Here is an 18,602-nt window from a genome sequence, read left to right on the forward strand (position 1 = left end):
CCGGGTGCCTTCCTCCTGGAGGTACCCGAGTATTATCGAGAGATACACATAATAATAATCCAGCTGTCTGCGTACCAAATTTCTTTGCAACTTTTAGTAGTTTGCAGGTTCAGTAGTTTTTGCGAGAAAGAGCAACAAACACACACATCCTTACAAACTTTCGCATTTATAATATTAGTAGGATTATAAAGTATGAAGCAATCTATTTACATAAAAGCTATTTCTAGACCCTACAAAATTCTAAAATTTCAAATTATGCGTTTAAATGATTTGTCTTAAATATATCAAAGCAATCATAACGTAAACCCGGGTTAGCGTGGTAAGATATCGTCAGTTACTGAAAATATATAACAGCAAAAGAATAAAAAATAGTAAAATTCGAGTTAAGTTTGTAATTACTAATTAACTCGTTACAAGAGCAAAAGTTTGAAATAAAGTTGAAATTATATTAGTACCAATATAAAGCCTCTAAGACTGAACATTATTTCAAATTTGCTACTAAATTGGGAACAGAGTAAGTTTTAAATTACGTTAGTGTTTGTGTAAAATGTAACCTTCTGCTTTGTTTGAAGTTTCAATTTTACATTACAATATACTGTAGTTGGAGTAATTATGTCACAAATAGTAATTAGTTTCTGTCCACGGCTTTGCCTGAGTGGAATTAGTACATTTACAAATAATTTACTAACTGTCTATTCCTGTTTTATCCCAAGGGAGCGCTTAATCGGGATAAAAAGTATCCTATCAGCCAATACAGCTCAGCCCTGTCTGTATATCTAATTTCAACAAAAACTCTTTCGTTGTTTCGGTGTTATTGACGGATAAACATCCAAACAAACTTTCACATTTATAATATTAGTGTGATAACGAACGACTCGGAGCTCTGAGCACTCAGACTACCGAAGACCATCCTGACGCATGTGGACGAGGAAAGCCGATCTCGAACAAGGACTACGGGAAAAACGAAGAAGATTATTACTGACGGCCGTACTAAAGTCTACCTACCTATATACAGATACTTCTCATCTCAGAACTGACTAGATACGGAATAATGTAATAGATCAGGAATAATTTATTTGAATGTAATCATTTTAATAATATATATATATATATATAGTATAAACTGTTTTCCAAGAGCTTGTGTCCTACAATTTACAATGACACCGTACTAAGAAACACGATCACGAATATATCAGCAATATAATGAAGAAGGACAAACTTTTTATAGCGCGATTCAGAAATTGTGTCGTTACAACTTTATATAGCGATGATGACTATCGAATAATGTCTATTGAGTGACGAGCATTTTAGTTTGTTTTCGAGAGTCGAGAGCAAATGCTTTCAACCCCTTTTCTCGTAGAATTCGAACACTTAAAATTGAGCTTGGTCACGCTGAGTGACAGGTTACGTGACAATTTGCGGCAGAAAGATTCATTAATTTAGCTGTAATGGCTTTGTAAGATAGAACGCGGTCGGAGCGCGCTAGAAGCGCTCAGCTGAAGCCGCGCTATGACGAATTGTGTTGTGGTCGGTTAAAATGTTACCAACGAAATGAGATAATATAAGAGTAAATGTAAAATTTACTGTTATTGATACAATTTATCAGCAACTAACAAGCTTCACAGTATTCTGATTTGTGTTGGCCAATTTTTGCAAATAGAACTGTTAACATGCTTATAAAACATCCAATCTTTTTCTTTCCTCAATTTTTAAATACGCTATCTTTTACAATTTTTACATGCTTATTACGAAATAGTAATAGAATAACAATAATTTTGAATTACCTTACCCGTGTTTGTACATATTTTAAACGCGAAATATAAAATTAATCGTATAAGTCGCAACAAATAACGAAATATCGGAATATTTGATATTCGATAGAGGCAAAAATATAAATTATTTGATACATTTCCGGTTGCGTTAATATGTGATTTATCAGTGCTGTATGATTTATTAAAAAATGGTTTAGCTACATATATTTCAGCTGTAGTATTGCTCTGATGTGAAATAGCTACAAGTTTATTTATAGTGATATATTACCCTCATAGAAGGCCTGTGTACAGGAGTGTGCAGGAGTGGGAACATATATGGACTGATGATGGTGATGTATATATTACATTTCATACAGCCAAATTAGTTATTATGTGGCATCTGCTAACCCGAACTTGGCCAGCGTGGAGGATTGTAGCCAGGCCTGTGTCCCTGCTTTGGGAAGTGAAAACAAACTGACTGGAATTGTGCGTTTCATGTGACGCAAATGTTTCACTTCGAGTCTAGAAATAATTTCATTTTTAATTTCAAGGAAAATCGTAGTTTATTGTTTCATAGTCAGATTTTCCCTTATTTTTATTATTAGATTTTGCCGAAAGCCAGAAAACTAATAGCAATAACTCAGTTGTCCTTATCCCGGTACTCAGGGGATAACCTCAAACGAATAAACCTAACAGTTTATTTGCGGCCAACTATCGGCGGCTCACTTGACAGCGGTCTTTCCATTTCAAATCAAATTAATTACTTGATTCGTAATTCATGTGGTAAGTAGGTTTAAAATATCTCTACTAGTCCAAATTAGTATCTATATACTAAGAATATAAAGCTCAAGTGTTTGTTTGAACGCGTTAATCATAACTACAAGATCGATTGCAAAAATTCCTGCACAGTTGGATAATTTTGTGACGTGAATAATATATTTGTAACACGTGCGAAACAGGGGCAGACCGCTAGTATAGTATAATTGAACATAACATAAAATATTTTTCGGTTGGACCAACGTAGGTCCTGAGATTAGCTCAAGCAATAAAACATAAAGTCCGTAGATTCGTAATATCAGTATTCATTAGACCACATAACGCTTTTGACGTTTTATATAACGTTTTATAATTCCATAATACTTCTAATAACAATACAGGTCTTATATAACCGGATATATTGATAAGATTATGAAATATAAAACATTTTTATTGACCTCTTAAATTAATTCAAAAACTATACAAAAAAACAATCGATTAATACAGGCATAATTAGGTCAGTACCCTTTCTAACAAGGTATCATAAGATAACGTGAATATTTTTGAGTTCAAGAGTCAAGCAGGCTTCGGTTCGTACCGGGGAAGGTACCATACCCTCATAGAGGCGGGAAATAGTATCATGCTACTATGCTTCAATCGATAAGTGGGGAAGCTGAAGGCCCGTACCCTTTTCCTCGCTCTTCCCAGCCTTTTCTACATTCCCGTGGTCCTCCCTTTCCTTATCCTTTCCCCCTTAAAAGTAGGCAAGGCATTTGCAGCGGCACTCTGCAAATGTTGATGGTCGGTGGCGATTGCTTACCAGTTTATAACCATTCGTTAAATGCAAGTAATTAATTTATTAGACCGGTTTCCTATATAGCTATGTAACACAAGATGGCTAAAGCGTGACCTATCGTTACCTCCAGCACCATCGTAGGTGAAATGTTTAATATACATAGCGTTCTATTTAAGACCAATCTCTCCACATTACGCGCTAAACGCGTTCTTATAAAAGTTTGTAAAATGGATCTCATAAAACTTCATAAGCTTGAGGTGGTGTTAAAACCCTGAGTTATGGACCATAAACAATATTTAAAGGAAATGCAATACACTTAGCGTGTAAGTGCTTCTTTATTGTTTTCGAATTGTCTTCGGAAAGTTTTGAGTGTATTCAATGTTGCTAATCTTTGGAAACGGATTAAATTTTTTCTATGATTTTATATTTAAAATGCAAAATAAAATTAAGTTAATGGCAAGACAAGAGGGAATAGGGCCTACCTAGACTAGGATATCTTTTCATAGACTGCGTCTCTAATTACAAGACAAAATGCCTGGCTATATAATGTAAAATAAGAAAAATGTGTCGTAACATAAAACATGTTTATGTAGGTTTTGAGTTTTGATTTAATCATCAATTCTGGATGAATGAATATATTAAAATTATCAAATATACAATTTTGATATATTCATTAATTGAAACATAGAAAAAAACATCGGCCATGTGCGAGCCGGGGTCGTGAAAGGGTTCCGTACAAAGAAACTAAATAACAATTGCAAAAAAATTGTGACTCATCCCTTTTATGACCGAGCCATCCTATGTTCAACATTTTAACTTATGTTTTTATTATGGGTTATGGTTATTATGGGTTATAGTGGCATCATCACATCATATCTCAAAATTTCAACTATCTCACTATCGCGGTTCATGAGATAGTCTGGTGCACATGAACTGATTGACAAACAGACGAACAGCGAAACAGTAAAATGGTAAACAGGTCTCATTTTACCCTTTACATACGGAACCCTAAAATGTGTCCCTTATAAAACATATTTATATTAAATTTTAATTAAAATCGATTTGTACAGGTCCGTAAAAGATACGTGTGTAAATATAAACGAATCGTATTTTAAATCCGCAAAAGGTGTTTACATTCGATACCATATAGTATCGCTGGTTTCACTATTCGTGTAATATATTAGAACTGAACCGACTCAACTGAGCCAGGACTAAATTCAATTAAATGTTGTGTGAATAACTTCTACTGCGCAATTCGAGAGCGAGGGTTGTTTTGTCGGATTTCTTTATCATAAATCAATTGGAAAGTAAGAAATAATTATAGTAAGCCATCATTGACGGATGATTTTAGATAATATTTAAATAATACTAGAGGCATACATAAGTTTGCAGGCTTTTCGTATACAAATTTATTATAAAATTTTCTTTTAAATAGGATTCTGTGAAAATGTGCAAAAATAGACACAGATTCTGTATTCAGTCTCTCACTCTGACTTACAAAATTGCTTACTATTTCTGTTTAAAAAAAACAGATTTGGTTCGTAAAAGCTATTCATGTAATTGATACATAAAATAAACCTATATGACAATGTTATTTGCGTTATAAACTGTAGACAAGAAAATCGCTACCGCTTATAACTTGTGTAGCAACAACGTAATATATTCATTTTGAAGTGCTCTCGCGACTTCACGTCAAGTTCTGTTTTATTGCACCCGGAGCGGGAATGGGTACGCCGTGACAATGTCCTGGAAAATTTGTTTATAATAACTGACAATGGTATTGGTTCAGATCAAAGACTTTATTTTTGTAGGCTCATAGTCAAGTGATAAGTGCAGTGGTGGCTCAGTGGTGAGAACCTCGGACTTCAAAAATCGATAAGTCGGGGTTCGTGACCGGGTGAGCGGGCAGGAAATAAATTGATTTTTCAATTTATCTGCACATGTAGATAACATCACCACTGCTCACGGTGCAGGGAAACATCGTGATGAAACCGGCATTTCCGAGAATCAAAAAGTTCGACGACATGTGACATCTGCCAACCCGCACTTGGCCAGCGTGGTGGATTATGGCCTGATCCCTCATAGGAGGCCTGTGTCCTAGCAGTGGGAACATATTATATGGGCTAATGATGATGAGTCAAGTGATAAATATAAGCTAAAACTCAAGCATTTATTTATTCAATTAACCTTTCATCAGAAGCGTTTTCGATTCGTCATTATACGTAATTAAATCATCATTACCAGCCCATTAGCCCAGTCTCCTATGAGAGCTCAGGCCCGCTGACCAAGTGCGGGCAGGCAGATGTCACATGTCATGGACCGTTATAAATTGTGGTGATGTGAATAATTTGCAGATAAACTGAAAAATCTATTTGATTATGTCAATTAGTTTGTTTTTTCCTCGATTTACCTGAGTTTCCATCAAATTCTATCTTGATGAAATAGTAGGACCACCTTCAAAGTATACTCTTTCAAACTAGATAAAAATATCTTAGATCGGTTCAGAATTGCCGAAACTATAGTCTAATATACACAAAAAATCCATTTCGTTTTTGACGAAGGTTAAAAAGTACCACGTGATGTTACACAGGAGAGTTTATATGTAAATACTTATTTTTAATTGATAAATTGAGAAGCACCACGAACTCGCCGAATGGTCAGCCAACACTTAAGATGAAACGTACTTCCATACGTACCATTTTCCATACATACGTAGTCGTAGTCGTAGTCTACGAGGAATATACACTCAGAAAGCCAGTCCTTTGCGGTTGCGAATGAAAAATGTGATGTAATAGCAAGAGTCATAAAGCATATTGACTGTATCTTTTTTCTAATATGATTCCTTATATTTTTAAGAAATGGAAGCAAAAACAAATGCACGCTTGTCCTAGAATATCTATATATATAAAATTCTCGTGTCACAGTTTTCGTTGCCATACTCCTCCGAAACGGCTTGACCGATTCCTCTGAAATTTGGTAAGCATATTGGGTAGGTCTGAGAATCGGCCAACATCTATTTTTTATCCCGATATTCCTACGGGATACGGACTTACGCGGGTGAAACCGCGGGGCGCAGCTAGTATACTAATATATTTAAATTAGAAATTTCAAATACGTAGTCATTGAGATTAATATTTCGTGCGATTAAAATGTTTTATGTTTAAATGTAGCATTTAACACTAAATAGTAAATTTCAAGTCTGTCTGTGAAACTCAATATCGAAGCCATAAATCGCGTCAAGTGACGTCACAAATCGCTCCAGGCCAATTTAATCAGCGCGGTGCAAATTGCTGCCACCTGTTAATTTACGACTACATTGCGGCGTCTGCAAGCTGACTTGACAGTAATGTATTATGCGTTGAATGGAAGGCTAGCAATGGATGCTATTTTTCTGACTCGACGGTACGATGTATGATTTTTTATTTTAGGATATTACGTAATTGCTTCACAGTAATTAAAAGGTTGTGTTGCTATGTTAATTATGTAAAAAACATATTTTATTTATATAAGCTAGATTATCGTTTTATTAGAATTTTGATAAGGTATTTACCACATAAAATCATACTTTAACTTTTCTTTGGCTATATTTATTTAAATATACAGTTTTATGAACACTTAAATTAAACAAATTCAATCACTGAAGCAATAAATGATATTATTGATACAAAAATATATTATTATGTAATTTAATTAATTCTCAAACATCCGTATGTATATTGATCGCGTGTACCGTTCTCACAGTGAACATAAATGCTTTGTCACCTTATAAAAGCTAATTGAATTATACATTTCAAGCTTAGCAATTACTTGAAACAGCTTCACTTCAAGCACTTGTGAGAGCGCTGCGGAATGTTCATTCTCAAATATATTCGTAAATACTGAACTTTGAAATGGGCTACTGCTGCGGCCTGATCGGGGGAGACCTTATACTTACGTAGTGACTTCATAGTCTATGGTTATATGACAAAAAAAGCGTCGTAATGTATTCATTTCTTTATGTATAAAACAGGCTTTTGCCCGCAGCTTCTTACGCGTTAAATTCGGAGTAATCTAAAATATGTTATTATACAATATACCTTTTGCACTGAATCACTCTGTCAATAATAAGAAAACTGTCAAAATCCGTTGTGTAGTTTTAATGATCTAAGCATAGCATTCAACTTCGTACATTTCCTTTCCAACCAGGTTGCCTGGCAGAGATTGCTGTTAAGCAATAAGGCCGCGTCTTGCACAAACGATGTCTTTTTTTTTCTTTTTATTCTTGCTGTTTTTGTATAAGTTTGTGCAATAAAGCATTATAAATAAATAAATAAATAGCAAACTCTGAAGAGTTTCTACTAGATATCTATACTAGTAGATACGAGACTTTACACCTCTTTTCAATGTTTTATTTTTGCGCAGTTCTAGTACCAGCTTAAGAGGGACTGGGAAAATTTGAGTGCCTTCGAAATGTAGCCTTGGATTGTACTCGAAATATCCGGTGAAAATTTCACATTGGGCTTGATCCAGGTCTTATTGTACTGGTTTTTGATCTTGAAATAATGTTACGTTACATAAAGATTGGATAAAATGTGAAACGAATAATTGTGATTCAATTTTTTTTAATATTGTTAATGTCAAAGGGTTTTGGGATTTCTGAACAGCTTCTATTTCTAATATTACTTTCATACTAATCAAGTATAAAATCATAAGTAAATGGAGATTTTTGACTTGTCAATGAAGTACATTCTGATTCGGTAGATGTTTTGGAATTTTTATATTCACAAACTGTTGTGAGCGTTTACGTAGATATTTCTTTTAATTGCGAGTTTCAATTAACTATTTCCAAACAGAATTTGTATTATCTATTCTTCTTTGTAAAGTATATGATGAAATGATACAATCAACTTTGGTACATAATATTTTTAAATATAAATAATAAGCGGGCAACTGAGCGGGTGGTTCGCCTAATGGTAAGCGATCACCACCGCCCATGAACATTCGCAGAGGTAGTGCCTCTGCGAATGCGCTACCCGCGTTCAAGGGGAAGGGATAAGGAACGGATTAACGACTGGATAATAAGAAATGAACCGGAAAGTGTGAGGAAAAGGAAACGGGCTTCCGGCTCCCCCACTCACCGTACGAAACGCAGTAGCATGCTACTGTTTCACGCCGATCTTCTGTGTGGTACTTACCGGTAGGCCAATTCGTGCCGAAGCGTTTTCGACTCCCACATACGTCCGCCGACTGTAAGATTTTCTGGTCTGAATTGCGAAATTACCTAGGGTGTCGTATATCTCTCAAGGTTCAGATATTTCATCTAAATTTTAGAATGAGGCTTTCATTATAAATTTTCTTAAGCTTTTGCACAGACCGCGTTAATCATTTTCGAATAGGGCATTACCCAATTCAATCTAGAATAATCTTGTTTTTCATAAAATTGGATATATTAATTTGACAACTCGATTCCAGCTTAAAGTAAAATTAAAATTGGTTAGTTTCTTTGTAATCTCTAAACCCAATGTAAATGTGTATTACTTCTAAATTTATGTTTCTTACGAGTTTGTTATTTCATTTACCTCCAAACTAAGACAATATATCAATTATTTTGCTATTCGTCACTGACTGGCTTCAAAAAAGGAGTTCTCAATACATCTGTATATTTCTTTATTACCTCATAACTTCAATAGTATAATTAATCCTATCCTATTATACTAATATTATAAATGTAAGAGTTTGTAAGGATGACTTAGCCTTATGTTTGTTACTCTTTCACGCACAAAACTGCTGAACCGATTGCAATGAAATTTGGCACGTAGATAGCTGGACAACTGGAATAACACATAGGCAACTTTTACGAGATAGGCCTACGCGGGTGAAACCGCGGGACGCAGCTAGTATTATTATAAATTACACAATTAATATTCTAAAGCTTGCATGTATAAATATTGTTTTCTTATCATAACTGAATGGCTAAATAAATATTGTAGTAATTAAATCTACAATTACTATTCTATATCTTTCAATGTACAGGAGTTTTTATATATAAATTAAATAATTCTATTTAAACGAATTAATTCATTTGAAAGCTGTGCCGGTTAATTAACAACCGCTAATACATTGTGGAATTGGGTTAAATACCTTTTTGATGGAAACCCTTGTAAACAAAAATTATATGCGAAATAATATTTTCTGACCTCATACTTTCTGTTCTTTTGCCGAGAATTGGGTAATTTATTGAATGTTCTATTCTTGATAATAAAATTATCCGGTTTCATAACTTCTTCAAAAATAGTATTTTCTTGTGTTTGATTTTACGCGAGTATTATACATTTACAAATTAAAAACTTTTTTGTATGACCTTCAAGACATATAACATCTCAGTCTCCCCGTGACCACGCTCGCTGTAAAGTGTTCGAAACGTCGGGTTAATAATATAATGAATAAATCGCGTTTAAAATCCGTTAAAAAGTTCTTCAAAAATATAGATTTTTACTACTAAATAAATACTAATTCTTCAAATAAATGATCAGGGTACAATATTAATAATAATTAAGTAGTCGTGTGTCATTTGAATTTAACCATAATTTTCGGGTAAGGATTGATGATCTAAGTATATTATTTTATAATGGAACAAACAAAAACTTTAATATGAAATTTATAAGTAAAGTAAGGGTTGATTTATATTATCTTTACGATTAACGGGATACTTTATATTATGATGATAATATGCTAGACGCATTAATGATAATTATTATATACAATACGCTCGTCCCGACTCCACTCGGATATAATGATTTCTGTTTGATCACAAGGGGTCAATGAATCGGCATTAAAAGTATCCTATCTCATGTCTGTATAGTAAATTTAATCAAAATCCGTTCAGTAGTTTCAGCGTGATTGACGGACAAACTTCCAAACAAACATACCTTTCAAATTTACAATACTAGTGTGAAACAGTGCATATGTAGATATAAACTAGTTGCTGTCTTCAGCCACGGGCGAAAGCTAGTATATCATTAAGGGAGTCAGGATTCCAGTTTTAAAAATAATCAAATTAGACGTCAGACCCGGTATCCCCGGCTTGCAAAGGTGTAAGGGTCCTACGTGATAAGAATACGAACTATGTGTGTCTAATAACAGCTAAATCCTTTGGGCTACTGTTGGGTGACTGAGCAGAGAAACAAAAAGAGAATTACAATTCCTTTTAATCACTACATACTACCTATATATAACAAAATCGTTTCCTCTGTTCCTATGTCGCTTCGTATGCTTTAATCTTTAAAATCACTTTACAGATTTTAATGGGGTTTTTTAAATAGATAGAGTGATACAAGAGGAAGGTTTATATGTATAATAACATCTATTAAACTGCTCTGAATGGGTGCGAAGCCGCGGCCAAAAGCTAGTAGAATAATATATAGAACAATCTATTCTCAAATCTTTTGAATGATTCTTATAATTTCTATTAGGTATATATTGACAACATTTAATTTTGAGGGATATGTAGAAAGAAGATGTCGTCTTTTTGCATATTTAATATTATTTAGTTAATTCTTGTGTTTTAAGTGTTTTAGAGTTACTATAGACAACTTATTATACAGTCTACGAATTAGCTTCTGACATTTAAGTTTTGATAACAGCGCCATCTGTTAACAGGCACGCTCAAAACTTCCAAAGAAGAGGCGCCGCGTGCTGCCAGTAGAACAACCGAGGCGAAAACGCGAAGCTACCGCCTCCAACCGCCGCGTGAATGCAGTGAAACACCCTGTTGTACTGAAGGATTTACAGGGCGCCAACAAGTTCGGTACGTGTTAAAATTGTCACATGTCATTAACAGATGGCGCGGAAACTAATAATTGAATAACCATCATATTCGCCTTTGTGATTCACATTCCAGATAGGGGTCTTGTAATTACCGCATATACCTAGCAATTTGAAATTTATTTGTCATAAAGGAACTAAGAATATTATAGTAAGCTACATGAATGATGGATGCACTAGCTTTTACCCCTACTATCTGTATGTCTTATAATATAATTTCTTTGTCCCACTTATCCTTTTAAAAGTTTGACCGGTCTCATTGAATTTTAACATTACCTATACAGCCATTAAGCATAATTAACACATTATTATCTGTGAATTATTGTGATTGTGTAGGTATGTTACGTATAATTAAAATTATTTATAGAAGTCAACTTAAAACGTGCCCAGAATAACAAAACTTTTATTCGATATCTTTTGTATCTAATTTAGGCAATCTTTGATTTATTCTTATTCATACTTCGAAGAAGCTTGTAGCTATACATTTTACAAACCGACTAGCTGCACGCCCCGACTCCGCCCGGGAAGTTATTTGATTCAATTAAAATAATATCCTATCTTTTAAGTTGAATCATACTACACATGATGTGCAGATTATTGGAATCGTTTGAGTATTTAGAGTCCATCGCGGTCAAACAAAGTCAAACAAAATAAAGTCACAGTTCTTAGCATATTTTTAAATCTATTTTTTAAAAATAAATGTTTTAGATTTCGATGATGATGATGATGACAATGATAATCTTAATACTATATGTACATGAGCTTTGTAGAGTCGTTATAAGGAGTCGAGTTTTTCTAGTTATAAATTCTAGTACTAGAAAATTATCAAGCGAGTATTTGATGAAAGTTTAAATAAGCTTTCAATGGTAGTTAAGGTACGAGGTTGCTCGTATATAATTTTCTTTAGATTGTTATTTCATCGTACATTGACGAATCACAATACACGAAACCTGTTTTTATTCAAGTATTCCTTTAGAAGCGCTTTTATAAGATTAACATAAATGGTTGTGTTAAAAATTGAAGCGTAAATTCATTTTATCCACTTTCAATCAAATCTTAATTCTTGTCTTTGAAATAAGAATACCATATTCTCCAACTCACAATTTCTCTTCAATTACTTTACTCTCATCTGTCTCCTTTTGCATGCTACATGTTGCGCATTCATTTCCAGGTGTAAATGGCATGAACATGATAAGCCTGGCTCTGCAAGGACCATCGAATTTACTTCGACCACCCCACACAGCCCAACCTCTACAAGCCAGGGCTCCAATTGGTAAACACAATAGTTTATCTCTGAAATCATAATGAAATGCATGCTCCATTTCCATTTAGAAACACAAACCAAATCTCCTTTGAAGCCACCTATCTTAGTCTTTATGCCTGTTTCATTCCAATGTAGACAGCTTGTAATTATTATATCAAAGCAACATTGGTGCGTTTTATTATTCAGTTAAAGTAAATTTGTAATTCAAAGCACTTCTATTGAACAATCATCAATAACGTAATGTTTCCTCTAAATTCCAATCACAATTTGAAATAGTATGACTTGAAATATTGTCTCAAACAATTTCTTGTTCACAGTCGAGAGTCCAATAGTGAATACGCAGTGTGCCGCTATATCGTTGGCCTCTCTGCAACCACCTTTGATGACAGCCCCACCCCTGCAACCACGGCCTGCAACCACCGGTTCCTTAGATCTGATGTTACCTTTACAACCGAAATTATTACCAGGCTACAACCTGCAATCATCTTTTCTATCCAGCACATTATCGACCGTAAGGCCACCGGACTTACCCGACAAACGAAAAGATGAATACAAACCGAGTGTTGATATAATTATTGAGAAAAGCGATTCAGAAAATTCAATAGATGTAGATAACAAAACGTGTTGTGATTTAGATAGAAATCTAGCAGAGAATGATAATGATAATGAATGTAATAATACGCATTATGAAATAAATTCTAATGTTGTAGATACTAAAGATTCCATTACTATCACAAATGATGATAGTCCGAATAATAATTCTGGTTAATTTGTTTATCGTAATGTTAACGTTGTTACGGATACCAATCTTATAGATAGAGTAGTTAAAGTTAATGATACTGGCAAATGTAAAGAAGAAAACACAAATGAATGTTAAGTAGTTATTGTAAAGATTGAAAATGTAGAAACATAAATACGACCTAACGAGAGATGTAGACGCACTATGTCTTGACCAAAGTAGAGTAGAATAGGACGTGTATATTTAATGTTTTTTTGTAAATTTTGTAAATGAAAGACGGTACAGTGATACACTTGAATAAGATATACCTCTATAATTTACAATTAGATGTAAGTATATTCCAATTAAAAACCTAATTGAATTGTTCTAATTACATTTTCAGTAACTAACCTTTGAATTTATGTAAAAATATTATATCATTCAAGATGTTTTGTAAAATGGTTTATTTATTTCGAAACATCTATTGTTATCAATTTTTATTATTAACGTGTTTGTTTATTATGTAAATGTCATAATGTGCCCAAAGCTACTTAAATATTAAGTAAAATGATTTCTCTAAAATCAACTGAAATATTAAAAACCCCTTTTTAAGGAATGTATTTAAGATTATCATGTTATATTGATTCCTGTGACATGAAATCTCGATAATTTTGCTACATAATATAATTAAACTGTAGAGGAGTTCAAATATGTACATTTAATAAAAACAAAAAATGCCCTCAGAGCTCTGTATACAATTAACACAAGCCAAAAAAAAAATTCTGAAACTCTCTCTCTGTCTGTTGTCCGGCTCACACAAAAACCACTGCACGGATTTTATGATACTTTTAACTTTTATTCTTAGACAGAACATATGCTAAAGTTATACTAACGCGCGAGTCGCCGGCTGACTAGTTAGAAATGATAATAATGTATGGTTTTCATTAATAACTTAATAAATGTCCATATTTAGTTATAGTTCACGTAATAAATGCCAAAGGGTCCAAGATGGAAGAACCGAACCCAACATTTATAAACGAAAAAATGTGCCAAATATGTAGGTAGAACTTACAAACGATGAATATTTTATATATAATAAATATGGTTTTTCCCTATCCCGTTATGTGATCTAATGTTCTGTGAGAATCATAAAATAGGTGTATTGTTTCACTGTTAATTATTGTTCTTTGAGAAGCTGTGCTGAAGGTCTATTTTCGGAAAATATAACTTGATATTAATTGTTTATTTTCATGTTAAACATAATATATTTGTAATTAGAACTAACAAATAACTGAATTACATGATACTTGGGGCCCTGGACGACCATTTCCTTTTTCTCACCCTTCCCAGTCCATTCCTTTTTCCCAGCCGTCAATCAAAAACTACCTCTGCAAATGATCATGGGCGGTGTCGTTCGCTTACCATCAGGCGACCCACCAGCTCAGTTGTCCGCTATGACATACTAAAAATACAAAAGTACTTTCAAAATGAATCATTTGAAGCAATATAATATTATCATATAAAATTATACCGAAATAAAATCCTACAATTAAAATCTACGTTTATGATTGCATTCTAAATGTTCCCCTTTTGATAAAAATTCAATTTCTTGAAGGCTTTACACCGAGTCGTACATTTAAATAAATCCTAAAACACAATGCATTCGAGTGCTCGTGTGTTTTGGAGAATTTCTTTTGTAGACAGTTTTATAAACTTAAAAGAAAAAGAACTCTGAATTATACCCAGATATAACCAGCTGGCATGATAAGTTTGTTTTGTTAGATATATATTTTTGCGTTTGTCGAAAATTTATTTAAACAATGTCTAAATAAAAACAGTAATTCGGTTACCATTGTATTAATGTTTTTGGTATAATTGTTGTTCTGAGATATTGATCAAGTACTGATTCCCATTGATGAATCTCTGTTTCCTATATTGATGGTTATAGAACCTAATTCACTACTTCCAGATGTCGAAAGGATGCCACTGAAAATCAGAGCTGAGGCGTTAAGCCGCAGGTTTCCTGAGTGGCATACATTTTTGGCACACGCTGACACACACCATTGTTAAGTCTATCCGTAAATTTTTGTTTTATTTCTTCTTTTTTGATTTATTGTGTGCTGTTGTTTTCTGTTATGATCTGTTGTGTGTGAATGTCTGTGTTATGATCTTTACGTAATACACACTGTCCTAACACTTGTTGAAGCTTTTGTATTTTTTGGATCTAAATTTCTTAAACATGGCAATCTACTGATGAGAGATTTATAAATTCCGTTTATTGGTAAATGGTTTTCTTTAAGAATAACTTTGTAACCAATCAACATTTTCCAATGAATAACTTTTGTAATATGTATTTAGAAATATCTTAATTTTTCAAGCTGTTGGGTTTGCATATTATAAATTTATTAATAACCAAAGTACCCGCACATTAGTGATGACTTTTTAAAGTGGGGCAATTTGATTTCAAAGGAACCGTGACTTGTGTCAGATTCCTACTTACTAAAACCCCACTGTTTTCATCGAACCACTTTCCATATAGTAATGCCTAAATGTGCCCAATCAGTATCATTCTAAAAACATAGTTATGAATGTAGTTTAAGAATACGATTTTCTTTTGATTACATAAATGATTGAATAATACTTATTAGAGTTATTACAATAAATCTTTGGCTGTTGATATACGAAGTATGTGTATATGAAAATGTTAATTTAGTATCTAAAATATTTTTCTATTGCTGTAGTATTTATTTTGATTGTGCTAAAATTCCACGTTCAGCCCGATTTTGAACTTGGAATTTTTAGCTTGTATCGTAGATTTTATTACAATTAATATTTGAATAAATTGATGAATCGCAAAATTGTTTTTTATTTGACTCTGTCAGTATGTGGTAATATTTTAACAGCAGTGGTAGTTCAGTGGTTCGGAGTACAGGCTTCAATTGAAATGTCGGCGGTTCGGACGTGCAAGAAATAAATGATTTTTTAATTTATATACACTTCAAAATTGCTCCATTTGATGAAGGAAAATATCACGAGGAAACCGACATGAGCAGGAATCAACACGTTCGATGATATGTATCATTTGCCAATCCGCACTTGGCCATCTTGGTGCATCATAGCCCAATATGATAGGAGATCTGTATTTTTTTTATGTCATAGACGGCAATGGAGGTAGTGGATCGCCTGATGGTAAGCGCTACCACCGCCCATGAACATTTGGAGAGGTGTAAGGTCGAATGCAGGAGAGGTATAAAGGAAAGGACTGGAAAGAGTAAGGAAGAGGTAATGGGACTCCGACTCCCCCACTAAACGAACGAAACACAGCAGAATGCTATTTCACGCCGATGACGCATGATTTTTACTATAAATTCTTCTGCTGGTAATAGCGTAAAGTACCTATATAACTTATTGGCAGTTTTGATGTGATTACATTTCATTTACATAAATAATGTAGGTATAAAACAATACATTACGGTCTTAAACTTAAAATGTTAAGATTAAGACTAATAAACTGCACAATCGGGTTTCCCTGATGAAAATACATTTGGCTGCAAATATGCGATGATTATTATCTGATCTCATTACTTATATGACCTTATTGCTCGATTGTCTCACTATATAAATTTTGATTTAATACAGAAGGCAACGTCTAAAAAAGAATCAGATGAACCGGATCACCTAGACAAAAGTTATGAAGTGACAAACACAATAACTGTATTAGTCAATTAATAACCATTTCTGAAGTCGGCCGAAAATACCAAATAACCGACATCCAATAAATATCCGTTGTAATATTGAAAATATCTAGAAACATCTGCGGGCTGGTCCAATATTTGCGCAGCGCTATCGGAACAGGCCCCGTACCAAAATTTAATTACATGGAGCCACTCGTTTCAGCTCATATTACCTAGCTAGCAGCCAATAAAGTGGACAGATTGATGTGTCCCTCAATTTAGGTGAAACAATGTATAGTTCTGTAATAACCACTCAATAATCCAATTAAATTGTATAGATTTTATTCAGGTCAATGTTAGGTGTTAGTGTGATTTAAATTTATTTAAATGTGTAGAATATATAGGCGAGGGGAATAATACAAAGAAGCATATTTTAAAGCTTTCGCCAAGTGGCCACTCGTTTCAGGGTCATAGGAGCAAATTAGGATACTTTTCATGTGATAGATATTCAGGTTGTTATTCTTATTTCTTATATATTGTATAAGCTAAGGTGCGGTATAAAATATCGCAGGTTTGTCAAAGAAAGTGTATAATTCATGTTTGATTTATTAGAACAGAGACAAGAACTTATTGCAAGAAATACGAACATTATTTATTGTTAAAAATTTTAGTGCTTTTCAGAAACATTGAAATAATAAATTGCTAAACTTATTTTATAACAATGAACAATTATATCCCAAAACAAATACCAATTAAGCATACTTATTTACAGAACTCAACAACATACATATTATTTAATCTTTCTTTCTTTCTTTCTAATCATCTTTTACAACTATATCTGAATCTTTATCAATGCGACATGCCGCAGATACATTATTTCAATCACGATAGGAATCGTTTTGTAAATAATCAATACGATTCCTATCGTTAACATATTAAAGCCGAATGCCCCGGCTTCGCCCGTGGTACATAATATGTAGCCTATGTCACTCAGTGTAGTAGCAGCTTTCCAAACTCAAACATTTATTCATTCAACTAGACTTCTTACAGAATCACTTTTGAATCGTCATAATATTACACAGTTATAACATTTACCACTTTTCCAATGGTGAAAATTTTTTTAAATCGGACCAGCAGTTTTTGCGTGAAAACGTTACAAATAAAGCTTCCCTCTGTATAATATTAGTGTAGGTTTAATTGCTGAGTCCATACGCCTCAATCTAATAGACAATAATAAAGAAAATATATTTCGACAAATATATTTTAATTAAACCCTAACGAAGTCTCAAGTGAACCTCGATTGGACGATTGAAAAAGCACAAATAGAAAATGGCGCTGCGATAGATTAATTAACTGAAGAGCTATTAAAATCGCTTCAGCAAATATTGAAACGATTTCGAAGACAATATTTTTCTCATGTGCATATTTTCATGTACGATACTTGTTTTAAATGGAAGCAGGTAAAGAAAAAGGTAAAAAACATTTAAAAATAAACATGTCTCATTTAATGATAATATTCCCGGACAAGTACTAATGATATTCTATGCGAAAGTAACTGCGTATGTCTGTTTCTTCTTCATGCCTAAACCACTCAACCACTTTGGATGATTTTATTAAAGAAGATAGTTTGTGACCCGGTAAGGGTCATATGACACTTTCTTTCTTATTTACCACGGGAAATTTCAAATTTAATTAAAATATCGGTTCAGTAGTTTTGTGAAAACATCACAAACAATCTTGTATTTATTTATTTCTTTATTATTATATTCACATCAATAATAAAAAAAGGATAGAGATATTTATCAATATATGATGTCATCACATCAATCTATCTGCAGGT

The 18,602-nt window shown here is 33.4% G+C and overlaps 1 protein-coding gene across 1 annotated transcript in view; it reads left to right on the forward strand.

Moving 5' to 3' along the window:
• Positions 1–13,308, forward strand: part of LOC119840224 (potassium voltage-gated channel protein Shaw-like) — a 127,835-nt gene extending 114,527 nt beyond the window's left edge. Inside the window, exons 8-10 of the mRNA XM_038366738.1 lie at positions 10,942–11,089; positions 12,278–12,379; positions 12,688–13,308. Coding sequence (XP_038222666.1) covers positions 10,942–11,089; positions 12,278–12,379; positions 12,688–13,139 — 702 coding nt within the window. The 3' untranslated portion in view covers positions 13,140–13,308. The remainder of the gene's footprint in view (positions 1–10,941; positions 11,090–12,277; positions 12,380–12,687) is intronic.
• Positions 13,309–18,602: the final 5,294 nt, after the last annotated feature.

Source organism: Zerene cesonia, chromosome 5 (genome assembly GCF_012273895.1).
Source record: "Zerene cesonia ecotype Mississippi chromosome 5, Zerene_cesonia_1.1, whole genome shotgun sequence".
Lineage (NCBI taxonomy): Eukaryota > Metazoa > Arthropoda > Insecta > Lepidoptera > Pieridae > Zerene > Zerene cesonia.